Source organism: Anguilla rostrata, chromosome 3, assembly GCF_018555375.3.
Source record: "Anguilla rostrata isolate EN2019 chromosome 3, ASM1855537v3, whole genome shotgun sequence".
Classification (NCBI taxonomy): Eukaryota; Metazoa; Chordata; class Actinopteri; order Anguilliformes; family Anguillidae; genus Anguilla; species Anguilla rostrata.
In genome coordinates this window covers 61,679,868-61,705,650 of record NC_057935.1, presented here as the reverse complement: position 1 = coordinate 61,705,650, position 25,783 = coordinate 61,679,868, and the positions used below count along the sequence as shown (strand labels likewise).

The window sequence follows — 25,783 nt, the reverse complement described above, 5'->3', positions numbered from 1 at the left end:
AAACGAAATTAGATGCACTGCACAAGTGATCACATACACACTCCAAGAGTAAAACTATTACATAACAAAACACTCTCACATGCATTCACTCCCTTACACACTGAAAAATGCATGACAATGCTAAACAGCATACCACAAACCATACAGACAATAAAAGCCGTTGCCTCTCCAAGCACAAGCAAGTACAAAAAGCCATGTCAACACGTGGACGCCCATGCAATCATATGTTAATGACGCACAGTTACCAAACATGTCTCCTGCCTGAAATCTCAACGCATATGCATGAGGACATACATTCACTCATTAACACTCCCGTCCATCTTTCATATTGTTCTCAAGCACAGAGACAGAATGGCTTCAAAAAACGAGAGATAATTGTCGCTATCCCATTGCAAGCTCATTTCTGCGTGCAGCAAACACTGGATGTGAGATGAGCAGAATGCTAGACAGACGAAACAAGCGCTCTGTGCAAGATTAAAACCAAGAAGCAGGAGCTGAAGTAGATGAAGAGTGAGGTATTTGGTCTCCCGCACTCTATACCCACTGTCCACTGTTCGTTCTTTTCACAACCCCTGTGTTCTGGCTTTACTGTCCCAGCCTCAACTTCCCCGCACTTTCCCAAATCATATCTCCTTATTTGGTTTCTGGATGCGAAACGTCTCTCCCGCAGGTTCACACCACCCCCACCCCACCCCACTTCTCCCGCTACAAGGGCTCTTCTCCAACAGGAGGGAAAAAAGAAAATCTCTACATGTTGTTTCTTGCAGTTCGCACAGTTAATCACAACCCAATCTACTTCCTGGGAATTCCCTGAGAGATAGAGGAAGAGAAGGACTGAAGGGTGGGGCAAAGGAGGGGTAGGGAGGTGGAAGGACAGGCGAAGGAGAGAACGGAGTTGGCGAATATGCCTGGTGGCAACGCAGGGGACAGTGTTTCCACAGCCTGGCTGGGGACACCTGTGCCACTAGAGGAGGTTAAAGGTATCTGCTCACAGAGATAAAAACATTGCATTCCTGGAGCAGAGTTCAAAGTGAATGAAATCTTGTAAATCTTTCCTTTACAAGAACACATGCAAACACAAGAGCATGTTGCTTTGTCTGCGAGTGTGACAAAGAGAAAGGCTGACTAAACAAGCCCTCTTTGGACAGGGTGCCTGCTTTCTGACAACATAAATGTGTGGGAGACTTTTCTGTGAAATTATCTTAGCTAATTTTACACACAGAAATGTGTGGGAGACTTTTTGTAAAATTATCTTAGCTACTTATGTCAATATTATGTCGCTGATTGACACCGGCTGCCTGCGCCACTAAGAGACAGCTCTCATACAACATGTCACTGGAGCTGTCGACCATGGCAGTAACATCAGAATATGGTGAAAAACAGAAGAAAATATCACGATAGTGAGAGGAGAGATTTGAGGGCGTTGACTGATAAGTGAGTGAGGGGGGGCAGAGAGAATAATGGAGGGGGGAGGAGGGGGTGGAGGAGGAGGTGGAGGGGGTGGAGCAGAGGGACTCTGCTACAGGAGGTCAGCTGAATTTATATGACATCATTTATAACAGGTCAAGACGGTAATAATGCATGTTCAATAACTACATGGTTAAAGCCGAAGATCAGTAACTGCAATTGGCTGATGCAGCCTGCAGGTAGCCAACAATCATTAACTTTCAGATCTATAATGATACACATAGAGTAAATCAATCGAAGCACTCACAAGGCGCGCGCAAACATGCATTTAAGGTGGTGTGTTACGGACTAATTTCCTCAACAGTGTATAAAAACGGAAAAATGGACTTGTAGCACTACACACCTAGTCCTGCACACAAATACAAACTACTTGAAAGGACGGTTTACTAGGGTGCAGTTGTAGCAGGCTGTGTTGTAAATCAGAATGGAGATGCATTTCGCTGGAACCACCGCGCTTGTGTCAAAAATGTCAACATTCAGACCAGTGGAACCACGTTTGTGTTCGTGTGACTGAGGGCTACTCAACCCAACTGCGAAGAGCATTATCCTTCACGTTGGGTAATACGTTGCCACCAAATGCTAACATAAATGCGTACATCACAGTTTTCTATCCGAAATAATGGGATGCTGTGCGAGTACACAAAGTACAACACTCGCTAAAATACATTATTTAAAGTTCATTCCACGGCATGAGGAACGACGTGAGTGGCGATCAATCTGCGAAGATGACGGTGTCACTGTTTTACATGTAATGCAAGGAGGGGAGAAACAAACCTCAGCATATGTCCACATTGGAATCTTGCTATCCTAAATGGTAGTAGCAGAGTTAATTATTAATGATGGCTATCTGTCTGTACTTCTAAGGACGCACCACAATATAAAGGCAAAAACGGTGATCATTAGCCTACTGGTCGCTTACACAAGACAAAGATCATAGAAGACCTAAGGGCACCTGTCTATATTGTTATACAGTATGGCAGCAACTAATAAGCGCTTGGTGAAGAATGTATTACATGATTTTATTTGAATGTATTAAAAGAAAACATTTGCATAGCCATCAGTTGTCCCATACACCAAATGTTGAATTAGGCTACTTGTCTATCATAACACCAAAGGGAGAATTTAATATATTCCACACCTTCCGGTTCCTACGTTCAGCAAGTATATTCATTTGTACACACACACACCCACACCCACACCCACAGGGAGAGATAGTTTTGTTGCCAGGAGAGAAAGTACGCGGAAGAATTCACAACTCTGGAGAGATCTCTAGCTTCTTCACAAACATAATTCGCGTAGTTAAAACGCGGTCAACACAATGGACATCTATTTCAAATACAACCAAAATTGTGTAGGTTGAAGGGAGTGATTACAAATCTTGATTTAAATGTAAGGACACTCGTTCATAAAGAGATTTCATCCCCCACCCCAACAATCTCCCCCTGTATAACAGTGCCCTGATCGAAGATCCTAAGGAAATTGCAACAAAACAAACAAATAAGGAGGAAAAAGTAGAGTTGGTTTAAGTTTCCAATCGGCTGGTGGGGAAAAACTTGTTTGACAAGAACTGCAACAAAACAACAGATAATGCTAGCCAAAATTATACTTTAACAGGCCCGCGCCTATAGCACTATCAATCTAACATTATTCGCATGTAACTATAGAGTATTTGCGCTTGGCGCTCCCTGTGAATAAACCCGACAGAACGCAGAACAGTGGGGATCCAAAGTTTCAAATTCATTAGTCTTGTAGAAATAAACAAACAAAAACACATTAAGTATTTACACTACTCACTTCGTCCCATTTCACGAATTTGTTGCCCTTTATCAGGGTCTCGTGGACGGACACCGGTTTAAGTTGTAAAGCGTGGACCCCCGGCTTTGCCCCAGCCATTTTCCAATAACGGCGGGTGGCTACGCCTCTCCTCCGGCTTCAGCGTCCTGACCAAGTCGGTGCCTGGGTCCTTAGCCTACGATCTGGGTCTTTCCGGGGAGCGTTCGCGAACAGTTGCTAGTCTTCGGTTAGGGCAACTCAAAAATGCAAAGTACCGCGTGCACTTCTTTAAAAGTAGACCAGCACATTAATAGATCTCCACGAGTTAGCCTACTAAAGCTTTAAGCGCTGTGCAGCTGATTAGTTTAAGAGTTAATATACTGTTTATTTATTTATCCTTTATAGTTTTGTAGACTAATACTTAGTTTATTCTTTCCTTCCTTCCTTCCTCTTGTCCGTTCCGGTGCTTTTCCTTTCTTCCCTCTCTTTACGAACGCTTCTCTTTACGGAAGCTTCTTTTAAACTTTCACTTGACATTCGTCCCCACTGGAATCTTCTCTTCTTTTCGCCTTCATGTTTTCTAAAAAAAAAAAAATGACGGAGCGAGACGGGAACAGAGCGAGAGGGTAAGGAAGCGAAGAAAAATCGAGCAGACGGGGAGTGTTCTTTGCTTTTCTCTGTCTTTTCAGACAGGCATTTAACGCTGTCATTCCATTTTTCTTTAAGAGGCGTGTTCCTCGTGCGTGTGTATTTCGGGACAGAATACTGCAAAACACGGAGTGAGAGAGAGAGAGGGAGAGAGAGAGAGAGATTGCAAAAACGGAACTTTCTAAAATCTCGTGAATAGTCCTTGCACTACGCAATCTTTGACAGTGAGGCACTTATGCAAGGCACTGTACAAATTATCCTCAAACTTAAGGTAACGCAACTTTGAGATGTCAGCGTTTTCTGCTGAGTGACAGTAACTATTTGTTTGAGTGCTTTAAATGCATAAAAGATTATACAATTCTAAAAATATATATAGTTTACAATATCAACAATATCCCCGTAATTAAAAGGCTACCTAGTACTACAAGGGATAACGCAGGCATCGTCATTGGTTGAATTGACATCCACAGAGCAGAGGGATGTTAGTCAAAGGATAACTGAATGAATGATTTAATGAAATTTAATGAAATGTTCTGGCTATGCACTTGGCAGAAAGGAAACCATGTTAACGGAAATCAGTGTTTTCCCTGACTAGAATGAAGAGTGTTTTCAACATGCTCAGACAACTGGGCACTTACAAACGCAGCTGTGCAGTAGCTTATGAATTCCCATTCTTTATACAGCACTGAAGGGGTGAAGGTCAGGCATTCAAGAGCAGGTAGAGGTGAACGTAGGTTTGTAAGTAAGATTTTTCTGTGTCAAGTATGAAGCAGTTAGAGAGGAAGACAAGGGGAAAGCAGAGTTCTCGGTGGGTAAAGAAAAAGGTTATGCATGGGTGCATGTGTACAGTGGAGATGAACAGAGATCATTTTCTGTTCAATCCTACGTTGTGGTCCCAGTTTTTCAGTTCAATCAGTTGATATGCTGGTGGAAATACAGAAATGTGCCATCAAAAAGCACAGAGAGTTTTCTGACGGAATGCCAAAGACTCACAAAGACACATTGTCCTCAGACAAAGTCAGTTACAGAGAGACAGAAAAATAGAGGGAGAGAGAGAGACAGAGAGAGAATTCATATGTCTGTGATGAAAGCGCAAGTCATACAGTTCTACCCAGTTTACAACACCTGTTCAGATGATAGCCTTCTTATGCAAAGGTGACGACTTGAATACCCAAACGTGAACACGCACACACAGACACACACACACACACACACACACACACACACACTTTGACTAGAAAGCCCTGACTCAATCAACAGTAGCAATAGCCACTCGGTCAAATTACACTGGAAAACACAGGAGAAACTGATCTTTAATACAAAGCAAAGTTCAAAAGCTTCATTGTTGCAACAAAACCAGTCATGCTTTCTACCATACGTAGTCGAATAAATATAATGGTTATTGACTGCCATCTAGTGGTGGTGTAGCCACATTTCCATTTTTTTTTCTTTTACTTTGGAATGATTAAAATTCCGGTTTCAAATGTCAGACTGCAGGTTTGAACTTGGAGAGCTGTCAAATCACAAAACTTTTTTTTTTTTCTTTTTTTTTTTTTACAGAAAGAGATAGGCTACATGTTAAAGATGAACAATAACATAAACCCAAGTTTGGGTTTTATTTTAGGGGAAATTAAATGAAATGAACATAATAGATTTAGTTCGATAAAATATAATTAACAAAATTAAATTTCCACCTCTTAAAGGAATAAAAAAGGAAGCAGTTAAAATGCCATTTGACCAATGGAATAAGAAAAGAATGTTATGGAACTTCTTCCATTATATATTTGTGAATGTTGGCTGTGTGAAAGGTATTTGTTGCTGTTGTTTGAAGCTCCTGTCCTTCTGTCATAAACACAAAAGTGATAATGAGCAGTACTGGCCTCCTTACTATTCCACAACTCCTCTGATCCATCACAGCTGCAGATCAAATTCTCTCTTTCATCACATTATGTTTGGATTGTTCCTTTCCTCCTTACTAGCACCTCCCCTCACTCTCTATCCCTCCGTACCCCACCCCACCCCCTCTCTCTGTCTCTCAATGTCTTTTTTCTGTTGTTGTTATTGTTGTCATCAAAGGCCCTAAAAGTGACAGAGGTTTATACTAAATATAGGGTATTCTCTTTCTCTGCACACCCATCTCTGTCTCTCCCCCGCTCTCTTTCTCTGTCTACTTTGCTGTTTCCTCATATCAGAAATATTAGAGTAGTTCAGATAATCTATATTTGAAGGTACAATGGCTTTGTGTGAACCAGAATTCTAACTTCTGACCTCTAACCTATGACCTGCACAGATCCAGAATGTAGTGCTCTAATCAGCCCTTGCCTTCTATGATTTCCCATGCAGTGCTGTGAGGTTGACCTCTCCTCTTGCCCTCCCTAATGGGCGGTTTCCTGATTGCTGACTGGCTCTCACGGGGCAAATGGGCATTGTGATTTTGGAGCAGATTTGAGCCTCAGCCAAGAAAGCTTGACATACATGACTGCTTGACCTCACTGATACACTCCAATGCCAAATAGATTTCACATACTCAAACATTCCTCCATGCTTAGGCAATCCAATTGAACACCTCCAAAAGATTTTGGACCGACGCGTTAGACAACGCTCTCCACCACCATCATCAAAACCACCAAATGAGGGACTATCTTTTGGAAGAATGCTGTTTCATCCCTCCAGTTCTAGAGACTTGAAGAATCTATGCCAAGGTGCATTGAAGCTGTTCTGGTGACTTGTGGTGCTGTATGGGGGAAGTTTGATGATTCCAATGGCCCTCGCTGACAGGAATGGGGTGTTGGGGGTGATCTGAGATAGTGAGTGAGGTACCCCTGCCTACAAATGACCAGACAACATAAGAAACAAAAGAAGACAAAAAGTAAGGTTTTCTAAAGATCATTACACAGTACAATTGGACCAAATCTAGACAACCCTTCATTTACCCTTTACTTTATTTACACTCAACAACACCTACAGTATTACAGCCTATTAAAACCGACCGAGGCACATTCCCACACTCTTTCGTACACTTGGCCCAAACTATTGGCCTGACCTTCATTGCTTGTTTTTTGTCCACCTGCACCTGTGCCCACACACACCCATTTATGTACTACACAGTGCCTTAGTACAGTGCCGTGAAAAAATATTTGCCCCTTACTTATTTGCTCTGTTACAGCATATTTCTGCACTGAATGGTTTCAGATATTTAGACAAAATTATATTTGACAAAGGGAAACTGAGTAAACACAACATATTTTTTAAATTATTATTTCATTTATTTAAAGAAAAAAGTTATGACCCATATGAAAAAGTAATTACCCCCTTAGTTACTCAATCAACCAATTGACAAGATTTAATTGTATGTCAGTTATGATCCAAAACAGCAAAAGCAAGACCACATCTGAATGGCTGAAAAGAAAAAAAAGTAAAGTTTTGGAGTAGCTTAGTCAATATCCTGGCTTGAAACCAATAGATATGCTGTGGCAGGACCTGAAACAAACAGTGGTGTAGGGTAGTGTAGTACCTTGGTTGACCACACTCTGGGGTTATAGTCACTTCAACTTTCATTGTATGGCATCTGATTATAACTGCTACAGGTAATTAGATTCACAAGTATACATTTATTGCATTTTCAAATAGATTTTCTAAATATATTTGCGACATGATATTTTCAAAAATCATCACACTTGTTTCTGGGAATGTACATAATGAAATTATCTCAGTACATTTCAGTCTGATAGCACCCACTTAAACCTATAAAAAAAAATTTATATGCACATAATTTAGCTTCGCGGATGCATTTTAAATACAAAAACAACTTTTCCCCGAATGTGAAGTCATGCACAAAAGTCACGCGTTGTCAAGCCATAGCCATAGTCGTGTTACACTTCAAAAAACATCAGGGTTGCAAAGAGCGTCTGTGACAGTTAGCACACTGAGAAAAGTATGCTGAAAAAGTTGACTTTAAATCACATTGAAACTACTTCATTAAAATACAAATAACTAATTTATATTTGAAAAAATATTGGATAAAAGTAATTGCAGTAAATTTTAAGGTATGTCTGAAGAAGGCAGACTGGTTGTTCATGCACATGTTGTGCATTTACGTGACAATAATAAATACCACTCATAAAGAGAATTTTCTTCCTGCCAAATAAAATCCAATAGCCTAGTCAATACTTCTGATAGACGTTTTCATCGCCAAAATTACTTTCTATCTTTTTTTTTCATTTTTACAGATCAATCTATACTATTGTTCATATACTATTTTCATATTTCATATTGAAATTTCACTGACAGTCATTATGATCTGTAAGCACATTAGCCTATGCACCAATCTGTATTCAAATGGCACAAGCTGGCAGACCGAGTAACACGTACAGATAGCAAGTCATATTTCAGGAAGATATATAAATCTTGAAAAGGAAATCTTGAAAACAGGCTTTTTATTTGAGAATTACGTAAAGCGTCTTCTATCGTTGTGCGTAGGCGTCTTCTATCGTTCTGAAATTTGTTTTTACTATTCTGTTTTAAGGGATGTTGTGCATGACTCTGCTTGGGGGGGAGGAGGAGGAGGGAGTCACAGAGTAGCATTTAGAGAGCGAAGAGGCACAGGAGGAAGAGAAGAGGGGAAGAGGAAAGACAAAAAGAGACGGAGTAGGAGCGAGGTTTTAAGTTAGGAAATAACAATAGCCTATTTATATATATTTTTTTACCATACGTTGCCTATTAAACGGTACAAAATAACCAGCATATATCTATTATTAGTCCTTTGCATTTTAATGTAGCGTGGCAAGTTGTTCACCGTTCATTCAAAGGAGCAAACTAAATCTGCAAGCTCAGAAATACAAACCTTTCCAGCAGTTTTTTCTTTTTTTACTCAAGGCAAAGGAAAGCACGAGGCTGGAAAATATTCCCAAACAAGATAAACACTTGCGGACCACTTTTTAAACGTATAACTAAAAGGAAAAGCAACGGAAAAATACATATTTCACAAGGTTCAACATATTGTTATTATCGTTTAACTGGTTTTTGTTTTTTGCGTACTGAACAACCTGAAGCTTATTATAGCCTATATTCTTTGAGACAAAATAAAAATAGCGCAAGATCTTTGTATATTTTTTACAAGATTCATAGTAAAATATTCACAGCACACAAATATTCACAATTGACAAATATCATGCAAGTTTGTAAGAAGGGGACAATAGCAGATCGCATTGTTTCATTTTAAACCGCTCACTGCAACTAGAAACGGATAAGAAATATTGTGTAGCCTATACATTAACACTCGGTGCTTCCTGAAGATATCGGGGGACTATGGCGGCGGTAACGAGCCCAGAATCAAGCCCACAACCTCGGGTATATTTCCAAACGCCTCCCGGTACCAACGAAACTGAACCCCCAGTACGGAAACAAGGACGAGTGACCGTGAAATATGACCGAAAAGAACTGAGAAAGAGACTGAACCTGGAAGAATGGATTATTGATCAGCTAACGGATCTATACGACTGTGAGGTAGGCTATTAAATTCTCTGTATTCTGTTCCATCGGGACGAAATGTCAATTTAGCCAAACTGTTGTTGTTGTGTAGATATGTATGCTATTTTAGTTGATGGGGTAGACTTGACTAGGCTACTATCTGTCGCAACACGTGATAAATAACAATGACACTAAGTAGCCAACAACATTTATCAGCATTATTATTGCCAGAGTAAAATGGCTAGCAATAGTTTTGAAATGCTGTAGCCTACGGTCGTAAAAAGTAGTAGCTTAATTCAAATAAACCTGGAGCAGAAACGTCTGATGTTTATAGCTGATTATAGGCCTATATTTCCATGACAATTGCGTAAATAAGAGTTTTAAATTCTAATGGCAATGCCGTTGCATGTTCAGTGATAAACTACAGGCTACGTGTGTACTGTGTGTATTCCAAAAGCAGTCTGGAATTGACCCACATTCTATTCGTAGTACTGCATGGGACTTAAAGGGTTCGAGGATTCAGGATGACCAAATGCTGTATGGTGTAAGCCACTGAAGGGTAGTCGAGTTTTTCCGGAATCTCTCGTTCCTTTACTTGAGGATCAGTTGTTTAAATGTAAATGTTTAAATCAAAGGAAATTTAGCAAGATATGTTGTAGCATACATTTTAGAAAATTAGTGTGGCCACAAAAGAAAAGTGGTAGGACCATATTAGCTGTCTGTATTAACATTGTTCTTATTGAGTGATGAGCCTTTACATAAGGACGTAACGGCTATTTCAGGACTTTATTTCGTTCTAATATGGAAAATTTCTCGTCAGTAAGAGTAGGTGACGAAAACCCAAGATAGCAACGGACCTTGAAAGAATATGCAGGCTCCAATAACACACTAAGCTATAGAATACACCAGACATATGATTAAATCGGAGGGATCTTAACCCTTAGCCTACACATTCATAAATTGTAGTTACAAGTCGATCTGATAAAACAAAAACCGGTAAGGACAGAGGAAGACCGGTAGCTTTGTGACAAAAGAGGGGAACATGTGGCTAAGGCGTTTTCCCCCTTTACCCCTCCCTCTCGCTTTCTCTCTCAGTGCAGTGTGGTAGCCTACTGTATGGTCAACTGTCTCTCTGTCTTTCCCCATTTTGTTCCTTCTATCCCCTCCGCACCAATGAGCCCACATCCAAACCCATCGACAAGTGCTTGACAAAGGCATGGCCTTTAATGACAATGGAGAGTCCATGATAATATTAAAATATATGTGAGGTGATTGTGTGTTCGAGCGAGCTGACTGTGCGTAGTGGTGGTTGCCATGGAAAGGGGCCCATTCTTGGCTTCTGGTGGGACAGTGAACCTCCTGTCTAGGGTTCTCGTGGTTAAGCAGTCAGACCTTTTGTTTTGGGTAGTCAGGAAGCTGAAGTGTTAAAACGTGAATTTGTGGACGGAACAGACCTGAACCCCTGTGTCTGAAAGGCAGAAGCATTCCGCGCAGAACGACAGGAGACGTGGCTACGGAAGGGGGGAGGAGTTCAGGAGAGGAAAGCGCAATAGGAGGAGGGGGGAAATGGAGGGAAGCATGAGAATGAAATAAGAAAGGGGGGAAGGAGAGTGAAAGTGTACACTAGTGCAACATGTCTGCTACATAGCAAATGGGAGCTTTGGGAGTTGCCTGAACACAGCACAAAATAGTCATAAATGTTTTATTTAGTGACAGAATTAAAACAAAACTGAAGGTACAGAACGAAATACACTTGTTTTGGTTTCTGTATGAAAATGTTGATTTAACAAAACCACACTAATGTGGCTTCCTGATTTCTGTATGTTTTAGTTTGTGCTTTCCCTTTCGTGTATTTCAATCGTAGGCAAAGTTTGTGAATTGAACTCAAAAGACTATAATTAAGAGGGTAGAATTTAGAGACAGAAGAGAAAGAGGAGAACAGAAGTACAGTTGAATGCATTGGGTGAAAAAAAATGTGAGAAAAAAAGTCTGGCAGGAACAAGGAAAAATGGAGAGAAGTGAAAAGGCTGACAAGAAAGAGGGTGTGAAAAGAGGGAACAGCTGCTCTTTCGGGTCCATACACGTCCCCAATCAAAGCGAGGTTTCCCTTTCCAAGGCAGTTGTCACCTGCAGATTTATTTGTAGCTCTCAAATCAAATAATGTTCTCTGTTATTTCTCTCCTCACTCATTCCCTCATCTCTCTCTCTCTCTGTCTCTCTCTCTCTCTCCCACACACACACACACACACACACACTCTCTCTCTCTCTCTTCATAAATGATTGAAGTAAAACATATTTTGTAACAGTTGAAAAAAAAGGTGTCAGTGTAATTGCTTTTCCACATGTGGTCAACTTTGACATCAGAAGGGTAACAGGGAATGAGCTGGTTTTAGCTTCCTGTGTGTATATGAATGAGTTGTTACTAACCCAGAGAGAGAGAGAGCAAATGCATGAGTCACATCCTGAGGAACGTCCAGGGAGCCTGTGAGTAAATTGCACGGCTTGGCAGTGCTGGATTCCGATGCCTCCTATTACTCTGTGAAACCAGTGTGACTCTGTAGCGAGCTACTCCCGTGGGTTGGCCAAATGAGTGAGGTCGTTTCAGATTTTACTGTCGCAGGAACTATGCACCCCCAACCACCCACTGAATCTGAATCTTGTGTATGCGCTGACCATTTCTTTGCTAAGCTCATTATACCGTGTAGGAAGTTGCATCTTGTAACATCTTAGATATATACTTGCGCAAGCGTAAGCCCAGATAAATGCGGGATGTCTATTAAAAGACATTACAAACACTTCCCTGAGAGGAGAGAAGCTCTTTCTGCTTTCTGAATAGCATAAGGGTATTTCTAGGAAGTATAGCCTTTACTGAGGGTCACTTCCACAAAAGACAGTCGGCTAATCATGTTGTTTTCCGTGACCAAACAGAATAAGCTTGATAATACATGTGCACACGCGCACTGATACCTGTTATGTGCTTAGTGTATTTACTGATAGATAATACCGACAGAACTTACATTATGTGGAGAAACATGCAAACATGGCTGAAGGATTGGAGAGCTGCAAAAAATAAGCAACAAATATTCAGTGGAGTTAGTAAGCCTGTACGCTCTGAGCTTAGATAAAAATAAAATGAATCAAACTGCACAAATGAGTTTGCAATGTATTCTGACTCTCAATGCATGCCCAGGCAGGAATTCACACTTATTGCCAACTCCAATAAATGTTTGCTTGTTTATTTGAGGCTTCTCTCCAGTTCTTGATTTCAGGCACTGTTTGGAAGATGAATCATTTGGTCTGGCAAAGCTCATTTTCTAGACTGGGCTGTTACCTCAGTCTTAAACCTAATGTAGAATAAAATATATGTCCTGGCTTGGTCTGAATGGCTCATCTGAGCTTATCCTGATTACTGGGGTACGCAGCAGCGTGATATATGTGTAGTTCTTGAACAGGAGGCCTGTCTGTAACATCAATACTTAGTTCCATGTGCAGATACAGTGGAAGCCATTTTTAAAATATCATGACTCATGAGGATGTCTTCTACATACTGGTGCCTTTGTGGGTGTGTGTGTGTGTGTGTGTGTGTATTCGTTCCGTTCCATTCATTATGGTAATTATTGATATATAATATTTTTAAATGTCTGCAGGAAAACAAAGAAGTATGATACAGTGCAAAAAGTGTAAAACTGTTCAAGGCAAAAAAAAAGTTTGCGGCACTGTCGTTGGAGGAAGAAAAAACTTTAAAAGCCTTCATTAGATTGGCATATCAATTTGAAATGTTACTGTCCCACCATCAACATGTTTGGCCACATCAGCCAAGGATTTTTTTTCTTATACTTTTTCATATGAGCACCCAGTGATTATTTTGTTTTTTCAGAATAAAAAATGTTTTTATTGCTGCAAGCTCTATGGCACAGTAAAATGGTAGCAAAGGTTCAGGTATGTTTACAAGAGCCTTATTTGCTGCATGCCTGAGTTTAAATTTTCCATACAGTTTATAATCACTGTGGTGTAACCTTGGATTTTCCCTGTGACCCTTGCAGCCATGCAGTACGGCTCCCTATAAGAGGTATTAGGCAGTTAGCTCACTTTGTACTTGAGGGAGAAATTGAGCTTGAACTTCAGATGATGACATCATGGGCCTTAGAGGATCCATGCACACGCTGAACTCTGCTAATGCAATTAAGTTCGTACCTGCTGTCCCCTGTGCTAGAGCATAACTGATTGGCAGCCTTGTATTTTTCAGTTCAGGTTTAGAAAACAACTGATCCAAGATGGAGAAGAACTGCATTGCATTAAAGTAAAGTACTAGCAACCCTGGAGGCAAGGCCTTCCATAAAGTTTTCTCAGACAGAGGGTGAAATGGAAAGGTCAGCCAGGATTAGTGGTTCTTTTGTTGGACACTAACTCAGGCTCCAAAAAAGTCCAGCACCTAAATTGCTCAGCTGACACAGGAAATTGCCCTGTCAAAATGAACCCAGTCCCACAGTAAAAATTCCAGTGTCCCACAGTAAAAATGAACAGGCAACTGATTAAAATCCCAGTCTAGTTAGCACTGTTCATGAAACTAAATACCCGTATGAACAATAACATGGAACATCCGGGATGCACACAGGGTCATGTGTAGCGTGTTTCAAGTTCACACATGCTGATTAGAGCTGGGTTATTTTATATAGGGCTGCTTCTCACAACAGGCAGATTTTGCTCTATGCAATCTGTCTAGACTGATCAATTGACTTATTGATTTCCCAACCATGCTCATTGCCCTCTGCTTGACCCTAAAACGGGTGGTGGGTGTTTTTGGAGGGGGGAATGTGGTGTTGAAGATTTATGACTGATTCAAACATTTGTAATTTCATTGGGGTTCTGTGTCAGCATGGGTAACTGGGGGTAATATAATTGTCACTGAGAGCTCCCCACTGATATGAAAACCTGTGAACATTCTAGCGGGACCAGTAAGCGAAGTGGAGGGTTTGATGGGAATATGTGGTTGGATAGGGATCAACAGGCAGATGGACAAAGCGAGAGATGGAAAGCAGACGGTCTTTCTGCTTGGCAAGTCAAACCCATCGCAGAATTGGACACTGGAGGGACCTTTACTCATCATAACCTTACACCTCGTTTCCATAAAACAGGCTTAGCTGCATTGTACAGGCCCAGGGTCAGTCATGGTGCAGATATGCATTTTGAGTGATTTATTGTTTTGTTTTTTTGTAACCCATAGCCTAGCCAGGGGCTAAACAGTCACCTGAGTGGTTCAGCTAATAAAGGCGCTGGTGTGTGCAAGCTTGGCCTGAAGCCTTGACATACATTATAAGTCTAAACCTTGCTATGTCATTAGCTGCCCATGGCTGTGAGTGCAGGGCAATGAGGGTCAGTTGATTTAATTTTGAAAGGTGTAGGGTGGCTCTCAGTAGGACAGGGTATGGTTAGCCGTGGCACTACGTCCTCCCAGCCACTCTACAGGCAGCAGGGCTGGAAATTCTCAATTTGGGAGAAAAGAGAAAAAATGTGGAAGATAAAAAACTTGCAAGCGCTGTTCAGGGTTTATATTTGTCAATATTACTTGCTTGCCAAGTTCGAAACATGAGCGAGTTAAGATAGGGCTGCTTTCTATGCTAAAATATAACTGCCTTGTCTTCTATAACTTGTCTTATATTAAAAATAACAGTCAGTGTTCTCTTTCACCACAGAGCTAATTCAGCAAATATTTTCAGATTTTGTATGTTTTGTTGTTTGCCGTTTAAAGAGGTTAATATTGTTGTGATTCTTCGTTAAAGTGTTCGCCCCTACATTCATCACAGATATCCCAGTTAAATTAGTTAAAGGCATTGGAGGGCTCTATTATTGACCAGTGGAGTTCAGTGCAGTAAACAAGACAGCAGTTCTTGAGTACTTTTCATTATATGGAGTCATCATCAATTATCTTAATAACCCTCTGGCTCACTTCCACACCCCCATTCTCTTTACTTCTCATACATCATTCCCAGCCCCCTCCTCTCTTGTTTGAATCACATGGCTTGACAGGAAGTCAATTATATTTAAAAGTTTTCCCTTAGTAGCCTGATTTGAATTTGGTGCCTGTGGCAATGAATGGCTTTCCATGCTACCAGACCTAATCAGTTCTAAACTTTTGGAGTGTCAAATGCAATATATATGATTCATTATCTAAATGTGAAAGCAAAAGAAAGTAAAATAAATGTAGAAATTAACAGCCATTACAAATATTGCGATGCAATACTGACATTTAAGTGAATTTGGAAAACAATAGATTTTAAAGAAATATTTTTCAAGACTTAAAGTTATTATTATTATTATTAAGGAGACAATAACCAAGCATAAAGGTCTGTGTGTTCTCTCTTGCTCTCTCTCTTTTTCTCTTTTCCATTTACTGACTCACTTGGGGATTGTGTTGAGGGGGAAGCCTGGACTCTGCGTGTTTGTTGTTTTAAAAGCTGCAGATTCCTGATAAGCAGTTGAGTGTGATCCATGCTAGCAGGCCCCAAATGAGACAGCCCCAGCCCCCCAGCCCCCAGCCCCCAGCCCCCTTAGGCTTTCGCTCGCCCTGACCCTCCTGGACTTCATCATCATCACCAGGCACAATCACAGTCTCCCTGCAGAGAGTAGCAAATCAATCCTGATAGATCGTTTTAAAGAAAATATATGTGTCAACATATATGTCAGAGAGAGAGAATGAGATTGGGGGAGAGAGAGAGGGAGAGAGGGAGGGGAGAGGGGAGAGACAAATTTTCCAGTGTAATAAGTAGGGGTAGCACTAAGCCTGCTCATGAGTGCGTGAACATTTTCTCAGGACAGGGAGTGCCATTTTGCATGTTGCTGTGAATCACAGAAGCCTGCTTTTCCTGCTCTGTTGGCATGATCAGGCAGGAATTGCAGAACCCACAGTACAATTAGTACTGGCCCCAGGACATGTGACTACATCACTCACCGAGAGCAATAATGAGTTCAGGATATGAGTGTCGTGGACTGAATGTCCAGTGTGATACTTCCTGTGTACCCCTCAAGTAAGAAACCTCTCTAGTATGACTCAGGAGTGTAAATGGGTTGCAAAATGCACAAGCATGTCTAGATAAGGTCTTCCACAAATATATAACACCTCTCAAACCCACGCTCCGCCTACCTAACCTTATCTTTTACCTACAGCCCTCCACTCCAACCTCCACCCACTCTTACCCTCTCTTCTTCCTGAGTGAGGCTTCCTGCCTAGATTCTTTCATCCCTATAACACAGAGATATTATCTCACTGACAGTTATGTTATTGTTTTATAATACCTCTAGTAAAATAAACATATCCACACATCGGCCTACAGTTAGGTAGTAACCTACCCCAAACCTGCATCCAGTATTTTTTTAAAAATAATCCATTTATGGGGAGTTTTTATGGAATATGTTTCTAGGTTAAATTTAAATAACCAGTGCCACATAGGGTATGGATGCATTAGTTGCAAAAACACTCCAGGTGTGTAGCACTTCAGTGATTGTTCCACTAGTTGTTTACCCATAATGCTGCACTACAAGCTCTATGGCACAGTATCAGCATTTCAGCAAATATTCCTTAAATAGTTACCTCTTTCTGATTCCCTTTCTGTACTTTGAGATTAATGTATACGCTTGAATATGAATATAATATATATGTTATTAAGACCAGCACTGTCATCACTAGTTTAAACATTGCTGTAATAGCATTTCTGTGATTTTCTTGCAACCCATCAGCCAGAGCAGCTGGTTACTCTTGCAGTAATATATTTCCAGTTCACACAGCAGGCTCACTTGCTTTGATTTTCCTTGCCGGGGGGTACTATAACTGCACCTCCCCCCCATGAGATTGGATGACCCGCGGGTCAAAGGGTCTGACGCTCACGCGGCTGTGTTGCGCAGTTGGCGGCGTACGCTGCAGGACTGTAATATGGGTCGGTGCGCAGCCATAACTGACCCGCTCTCATACTGTCACATCGCATTGCTCCTGACTGACAGGGCCACTGACCCTCCTGCTCGTTCGGGCTGAAGCTGCTCACTCTCTGGGTCTTGCTCACTGGGTGGAAGGATTTCTAGAAGGGCACTGATTGGACGAGATATCATTAGGATGGAGGTTTTGATGTCATGGTTATGGAGGATTTATAATTGAATGTTAGTGTAGTTTCGGTTGGGTCTGAGCTCAAGTTCTCTTTATATAACGGTAGTTCAGTTCTGGCCAAACTGCAGTTGTAGCTCTCAACTGAACAGTTGTTACACAGAGTTCCTTTGAAGTTATCCTCCACATTTCTCATCCAGCTGAAGTTGCTATTGTGGTCATGTGGTGTATTTTTCCAGTTCTGAATGGATTTGTTGTTTTGGTGTGATTTGCTTTTTGAAAATGTAACTGCAGCTGTAATACAATGATTGCTATGTGTGGCTGTAATTGTGTCTTGAGCTGTGGTTATCTGAGTAGGTGTTTTCATGCGCAGGTCATTTTGATTGGTAATTTGGGTTTTATTTCTGCTAGGGTGGAGTATTATTGACTGGAGTACTTACGGTGAAATACCGTGGGTAGGAAAGGCGATGGGGGGGGTGTTTGGAACCCATTACTTACTTGCTGTGGAAAAATACAAAAACAAGATGGCAGAAATTTCTGAACATGACAGACTTAGATTAAGTGCCTGTAATAAAACTGGCTTTCTGTGTATACGGTGCATATTTTTAAGGGTCAGCTGAGGTAGTATATGCATGCTTTATAACAAATATATGTACGTATACCTCATTGCATGAAAGCACACAGTTTGGCTTTTTCACCTGACCTGTCAGTCTTCCTCTGTTTCTTCAGTTGCTTCGCATCACCTGTCTCAACCCCCAGTCTCCTGTCTGTCTCACGTGCTCTATGCCCCCCTTTCCTCTGCTTCTTTTTCCCCTACAACCCCCCCGCCCCGCCCCGTCCGCCTGTGACTGACCGGCAGCACATGGTTCCCACATGCTGAGAGGAACGCAGCTCATGTGTGTGGTAGAGCAGAGCGCCTGTCTCGCCCTGTATAACACTGCCTAACACGCTGTTTGCCCAGCCAGCAGACGCACAGTAATGCGGGCAGTGATGCGTTACTCTCTGTCTGCCTCTCTCTTCCCCTAGGCCTGCATCGCAATATCTTTTTCTCTTTTTATTTTGTACTTATTTATTTATCTCTCTCTCTCCCTATTACCCTCGCTCTTTCTCTTTGTTTTTCTCTGGCCTGTCCTTCACTGCTCTCTGCCCCTCTTTCTCAGTGCCTCGTTATAGATGGTAGCGGTGGTGACATAAACGCTAATCTTAAATCCGAGGTCTTTAAATTCCTTTAACCCTCCACATCCACTTAGGTCACCCTTCCCTCACCGACACACAACTTTCCCCTCCCCCATCGAGCTCTAAGTTTAGCCAGGAGGTTTCACATTTAATCAGGATTCAATTCCTATTTCTGTTCGGTCTGAGAGTCAGGGGGTGACTGTAAATGCCTCTGTGTGTGTGCGCGCGTGTGAATTGTCTGTCAGCGTCAGGACATTATGTTAGCGTGTGTGGTGTGTGAGAACAGTTTTGTGTGCGATAATGTAACTGTGTGTGGTGCGTGCTTGTGACTGAAAGAGAGAGAGAGGCAGAGACCGAGAGGAGGAGGGAGACTTTGAGTGAAAAGAATCAAGAATCTGTCTCTGTCAATGCATCTGTGTTTGGTTCGGCATCAATGTGACTGTGTGTTTGGGGTGGGGGAATAGTTGGGCAGACGAGGGTACGATGTGGAGGGGCAGGTGCAGCGACAGCTGGTCTGGTTAGCTCTGAGCAGGGGGGAGCAAGAGGGAGAGAGAAATAGAGCAAAGGCACAGAGTACAGGGGAATGAGATAGGAAGGGTAATAATACATGTAGTAATATGGTGCGTGAAAGGAATATCATTTCTATAGATGTAATCATACTACAGTTTTAAGAGGACCCAAGTGAATGCGTGTGCTGTATTATTTTCACTTTCACAGTGCATAAAGTTTCAACAGGAGTCAATAGGAAGTCCTCACAAATGGCCACATAATGGGTTATGTGTGTGTGTGCACGTGTGTGTGTGTGTGTGTGTGTGTGTGTCTGCCTGTCTATCTGTTTGTGAAGGAGCTTAGAGAAGCCAGGAAAGGACAGGGTTGTGGCATCTGACCAGATATACTGGGAAAAAGGGAGACACATTCACACACACACACGCACACACATACACGCGCACACACACACACACACACACAGCCCGATGTGCTTAGTGGTGGAAAAGTGGGAGGATATGACTGACAGACAGAGCGCAGGATGGGAAAATTGAAAAGCTTGTTGTTTAAAAAGATTGCTTTATTGAAAAAGTGGACATTTTGGTTTATATGCAGAGAATATGGGGTGTGTGTAATTAGAACTTTGGGAGGCCAAAATCACCATGATGTATTTTTAACATTGGGGAGGATATGGATAGAATGCCAGAGGAAAAGGGTGACACAAAGGGGTAGAGATAGATAAAAGCTAACAAAAAGAGCCACAGACAAACTTCAAAGGGTAATAAGCCATGCTATACACACGCTTAAAATAAAAGTCTAACTAGGACACATAAGAATTTAAGAATATTCAAAGAGGCTTGTAATATAATGTAATAAACTGATTGGGCTGTAATTCTACTATCAGCAGTGCGATATTATTTATATGGTGCCTTAAACATAGTAAAGGGTCCTGGGCAAATGTATGACCATTTAAAAATGACTGTAGATTAAATATCTAAAGTAAGACATGCCACACGAATGAGTCATTCTTGATCCGCTTTTAAAAATGTCACCGTTTGGAGTTACTTGGTGGCTTACGGAGGCTTTAATTTAGACCGTCGTCAGGGCTGCAGGACGGGCTGTTGGCTGCGCGGTGGAAAAGAATGCTCTCCAACCGCGTTATATAGAACAAGCTGTCATTCTGGTTTTGGGTGTGTGGCGGCAAGAAAATAAGGACCGTACTTTTCTCTGCAAATAGCATGTTTCGTCATTTCAGTTTTATACGGTGCAGTCACATTTATAGCTCGGATCAAATGTAAAAAAAAAAGAGAATTAAAGAACAGAATGATAGCCTAACACTTGACTCATACAGTCAGAGGTGATGCTTCCTTAATACTTACACTTGACTCATACAGTCAGCAGTGATACATCCTGATACACAAGCCATCATCTTTTCATATGTCAAAATATCACCTGGGAGAAGTGGATATCCTGATAAAAAAAGGCGTTCGGACTACTGATCCAGAACAAAGCGCCTTCAAGTTGGTATTATCCGCATTCCCTTTAAACAAGCTGTGCGTTCCTAAAAACAGCGCAGCCATTTAAAAGCTCCCCCTGTCTCACACCAAAATACGGTGATAATTCATGGGTTCACTTATCACGTTGTGAAAGGCTGGCTGAGACCGGCGAGCTTGTTTATGTTTTCACGGGAGAAGGCCAACATTCTTCTCGTGTAAAATGCTATTGGAGGGCGAGGAAAGCTATTGGCGCGGTTGTAGCAGGCATGCCATGCTAATTAGCCAGATGTGTGCAGCTTTCACAGGCTTTTCGCCATTCCTTTTATTTTCTCTCCTTCTAGCTAGCTGCTCCTTACTCCCAACTTAGCTAACACAATCAATCTGTGCTAGCAGAAACTGACTGTACCTTGTTCAGGACAAGGCAAGTAAAGCCCTAAAACATTTAGCTTGTTAAATATATAACAGTATTTTTGTTATGTGTGTACACCGGAAATACTACTATTACAACTTCATTACTACTACTACAATGACCTCTACTGCTGATGCAGTAGAGGCCACTGCTACAACCACCACTACTACTAATAATAGTAATAAGGAATGATGAGTTATCCAGTGGAGAAAAATGAGGAGTCTCAGAATTCTTCAGAGTTATATGGCTTCAGCTGAAGTCTGTAGGCCTATAGCTGTTATACCATTATTTACATTTCTAATAACAAAAACAAAATATTTAGCATTAAACGAAAGGGAGCCTTATCACATAATGAAATGAAACACGTGTGATAAGGAGCAAACAGCGGATCTACTGCTGAGTGGGGGAAATATGTGATCTGATTAATGGTGTTTGGATGAATCTCTTTGATTACTGCCACACAGCGTTTGGATCGGGCAGGGGTGTAATACGGGTTTCTTTTTTTTTGGAGTCTGTAACAGAGGGTTGTAGTGTCGATTACCTTGTGGGACATTGCCTGAACTGCTTTTCTGAAAAAGCCAACTACATCTACCCTCTAATAACACTGCTTTTTGGGCTTTAATTAGTATGGTTTCTAGGGGATCGGGATTCCAAGGGAGTGGCATTAAAATTGCTGGAAGCAGTCGAAGTTGAGCTGGCTTTAAGATCACAGTCCAAACAGTGAACTCTTCTATCCATCTCTTTTCTTAGTCTGTAGTTTTCATCTGTCAGACATTTCATCTCACGCGCTGTAAAATCTTAATCATTGAGAGGGTAATACAGAGAGCATTTTTTGCTAACAGTTGTCATTTGTTACCCTAGTTAAGCAATGCCAGCTCTTTAATATTTGAGGAAGACTGTAAATTGGGAGCCAACTCCACAAACAGGAGTTCTCTGAATCTGCAAGTATCAGGGGCTAAGTTATTGAGGGAAAGGTGTATATAGAGTTTGTCAAAAAAGTAAGCCCTGAGTAAGCCAAGACACTGTCATTATTCTAAATGAATTTCTTTCCAGCTCATCCTCTTTCTCTCTCTCTCCTTCCTGTGTGTCCATCAGGAGGAGGCGATCCCAGAGCTGGAGATCGATGTGGATGAGCTTCTGGACATGCCCAGCGATACAGATCGGGCCTCCAGGGTTAAGGTACAGTCCAGGCTCTCGGATTGGTAGCTCAATTAACAGGCACTTCGTCCCCCAAAAAAATGTTCTGGAAAGACAGAATCGATGAGCACATTCCTTGCATCCCTATCCAAGCTACACCACACAAGCTTCCAATTCGAACATTTCAAAAGCCTTCATCTTTTATTGAGGTTCTTATATGTACAGTCCTGTTGACCCCAAAGCTGTGGCCAGAGCACAGGACTGCCAAATGTATTACCCTCTGTGGTCTCTGTCAGAGGGACTCCTGGTGCCATGGTGGCTGATCTGGTCAGTTGGTTTTTTCCTGAAATGAGCTTAGCAGAGGTTGTGTCAGATGCTGTGACTGCTTGATGAAATATACTTGATTTTAATAAAAAACTTTGGGCTATACAATTAAAAAAAGCTAGTAAGTTGTCTACGATAGTGAAGGAACAGATCCTTCCACAGAAGTGTATTTGTGGGGATGGATCAATAAAAGTGTGAAAAGAGGCAGAAATACCATAAAGCTGGCTATCTATCAGATTATGGCTCGGGCCGTGTGTTTTTCCTGACTTTTAAAAAAATCTGTATTTCTGTCCTCCAGTACCAAGAAAACAATGAAAATATAGTGTCGGAATCTGCAAACTGCAATTAATAACATGACTAGACTCCAAGGACTTAAGCTGTCTCTGGCTATTTTGCTTTGCTTTCCCTGATTTACTGGTAGACTATTCAGTAAATAGTCAACAAGCATTTCATCAGATTTCTTCTGTCTTGCAAAATCTGTTTTTGCAGGACTTGCTGGTAGACTGCTACAAACCTACTGATGTAAGTACATACCCATTCCTATATTTTTATTGAAAGTTAAACCCTTTTGCAGGTTGTCTCTTAAATAAAACTATTAATTTCATATTTCTTGTTTGAGACCATGAAGATCATTAGATTACATTGACAGAAACACTGCTGTAAGCGTACTAATGAAAATTAAATTAATTTTGTGCTCCAAAGTCCCAAAATGAGGTTCTCAAAGAAAGAATAATTAACAGTAATGACACAAATCAGCAAAATTAGAGGTTAAACTTAATTTTCTCTTTTCCTGGTGCTGCAATTCCCTCTGCTGTCTCCTTCAGGACTTTGTGGCTGAGCTCCTGGACAAGATCCGAGGCATGCAGAAACTCAGCACTCCCCAAAAGAAATAAGAGCTCGCCCCCTTGACCCCCAGCTTCCCACAGTTCTGTGCCCCGGGCAGGCAGCAGCGTGGGCTTGCTCAGCAGCACTTCCCACAATCCCTCTGTGCTGGGTGGAAGGAAGTGAGGAGCCTTGCCAGTCAGATTCTTACAGCAGGACAGCAGGGTTGATTTGCTTCCAGTCTCTTTTTCTTTTGTTTTGCGGGTTTGAAGTGTGTGCATATTATCTTATCTTACCTATTTCTATATATCTACATGCTATACATATGCGTATGTGTAGTGTGGTACAGCGATATTAGGATGTGTTATAACGGGAACTGGTTCCTGTCGGAAATATGGATGCAGTACTGTACTGTGTGCAGTCCTTCGTATTAGACCCAGCTATGATGTTCGGTGTGTTATAGTAGCACTCATAAGCAGAGGGACGAGAATGAAGCGGCCTTGTTTTTATTTATTTTTTTCTTCTTTTTCGGATTTCAAGAAGTAAAGGGCTTCCTAGAGAAATGTTTATTTGTTTGTTCGTTAACTAATGAATTCAGAGCCAGGGGATCTGTGTGATGGAATATCAAGAGTGGTTTGGGAATGTGTAGCACACCCCCCCCCCCCCCACTACCTCCCCACACCCCCAACCTGAACCCCCAAGCCCCCCTCAGGGACTGTGGCAACACACTGACTAAACACAGCCATGTCCATGCGCCTGGCCCCTCATTTTCAACTGACACAAATGATCGCAGATTCAATCCAAAACTGCCAAGGCACCTGTGGGACAGCCAGCACTCTCAACAGCCTCTCAGACGCGATACAGATCCGCTAAGTACAGTCTCGCTCAGGGTAAACGCCCGTCTTATGAACCCGGGTTCCTTGCTTTGTCAGTTCTGTACCTCTCACAACTAGCAACACCTGGGTGGGGATTTCACAAAGCCTCCTTTAATGCTGTTCAAAAACTACATCACAAATTTTGTTTTGGGCCAGCTGAATACACAATTCAGTCCAATGACAAGGTGCTTTAAAGTAAAAGGTGCTTTATGTTGAGAAAAGAGATTTTTGGGTTTGTCTGGTGATCAGATTCCCTTTGCCAGTGGACTCATAATTCATACTGACGTTACAATTTCAATTTTAAAAAATCTTTGATTATATGTATTTGGATATATGTTAGTAAAACATTGGGCTGAAATTATTGCCAGTTTCCTTTATAATGTTTTCACATAAATTGAAATTGTAACAATTTTACAATGTTACAGTACATGGGTATAAAAATAGCTGTATGGGTAAACTTTATTCTGTGGCATATATTTAAAGGTACACGCATTCTTATTTCATATTTCATCACAGGGTGATATTAATCAGTCCTAAGGGCTTATTCTAAGGCTGATTTGCACCACACTCAGAAACAAATACTTGATTGAAGTATGACACTTAAACTATTAAGATGTTAAGTGTGCTGTAGACTTCACTGTTACAGTTTTTAAAAAGAAACTTGAATATTCCAACTATACATAAATCTGCAGGAAAATGTATATTGTATCAAGTTACAAAAGCAGTTTGTATGAGTTTTTTATATTCAGTTGATTTATTAACAAAATTAATTTTGGATTTCATTTTCCCTGCTGTTTTGTGTGGTACAGTGGAAAAACTTGATTGTACTCAAGTGATAATTTAAGGAAATACAAAACTAAGAATCAATTCTAGTCTTAGTTTATGTATATTTGATAAGTATATTACTACAATTTAAGAAGAAATACTGCAATCATGTAACTTTTTTGTAACAAACAATTGTGCACCAATTGAATACCAAACAATTGGTCATGTTACTTGAATAATTACCATATTGTTGGCATCCTCTTAAAATTACAGTGAAGTGTTAAATTGACCCAATTATATGCACAGTGCTGTACATGGAGTTCAGTGTATTACAAAAGTAATACATACGTAATTACGCAATTAGCTTGCACTTCTGTTGTAAAAAACAAAAATATATGTTTTTAAATAAATTCGCTGTGGCCAGATCTCAATACATTGGTTGAAGGTTTTATAACTAATTCAATTCTGCAATCTTGTACAGTTTGTGCCCTGGTTTCCATAGTAATAGTCTGCTGTTATGCATGAGTGGTAAAAGATTTCATGAAGATTAAATGATCAGATGACAAGTCAAACCAAGTCTTTTGAAATCCTGACACGAGTCTAGTCAGGCTGTGAATATGGGGATTGCGCCATACATACATACATAGTCCAGCTAAATTACCTCACTCAAAATGTTCAGATGGTCTAAGGAGATATCATCTCTTCACCAGCAATCTCCCGCCCCTGCCTCAGCCGAACCCAGACCTGAGCAGACAAGTTGCCTCCCCCTTCATGCACAGACTGACTCAGCGCTGACGGGGCCAGTCGCAGACTGTACTTCCTGTGCTGAGTGTGTGTTGTGCAT

At 41.2% G+C, this 25,783-nt stretch overlaps 2 protein-coding genes across 2 annotated transcripts in view; one reads left to right on the top strand and one right to left on the bottom strand.

The window, feature by feature from the left end:
• plcb3 (phospholipase C, beta 3 (phosphatidylinositol-specific)) overlaps positions 1-4,018 on the bottom strand; it is a 50,725-nt gene extending 46,707 nt beyond the window's left edge. The window contains exon 1 of the mRNA XM_064329117.1: positions 3,262-4,018. Coding sequence (XP_064185187.1) covers positions 3,262-3,360 — 99 coding nt within the window. The 5' untranslated portion in view covers positions 3,361-4,018. The remainder of the gene's footprint in view (positions 1-3,261) is intronic.
• Positions 4,019-8,469: 4,451 nt separating this feature from the next.
• On the top strand, positions 8,470-25,345 carry ppp1r14bb (protein phosphatase 1, regulatory (inhibitor) subunit 14Bb). The gene is made up of 4 exons (XM_064329116.1): positions 8,470-9,393; positions 22,112-22,195; positions 22,967-22,999; positions 23,302-25,345. Exons 1-4 carry the CDS (start codon positions 9,196-9,198, stop codon positions 23,368-23,370), a joined length of 384 nt encoding a protein of 127 aa, XP_064185186.1. The 5' UTR covers positions 8,470-9,195; the 3' UTR covers positions 23,371-25,345.
• Positions 25,346-25,783: the final 438 nt, after the last annotated feature.

Excerpts from the sequence above, each read along its gene's own strand:
- ppp1r14bb (XM_064329116.1), top strand. The coding sequence starts at position 9,196 with ATGGCGGCGGTAACGAGCCCAGAATCAAGCCCACAACCTCGGGTATAT. Across the intron at positions 9,394-22,111 it reads CGGATCTATACGACTGTGAG|GAGGAGGCGATCCCAGAGCT; the intron begins GTAGGCTATTAA and ends TGTGTCCATCAG. Across the intron at positions 22,196-22,966 it reads ATCGGGCCTCCAGGGTTAAG|GACTTGCTGGTAGACTGCTA; the intron begins GTACAGTCCAGG and ends CTGTTTTTGCAG.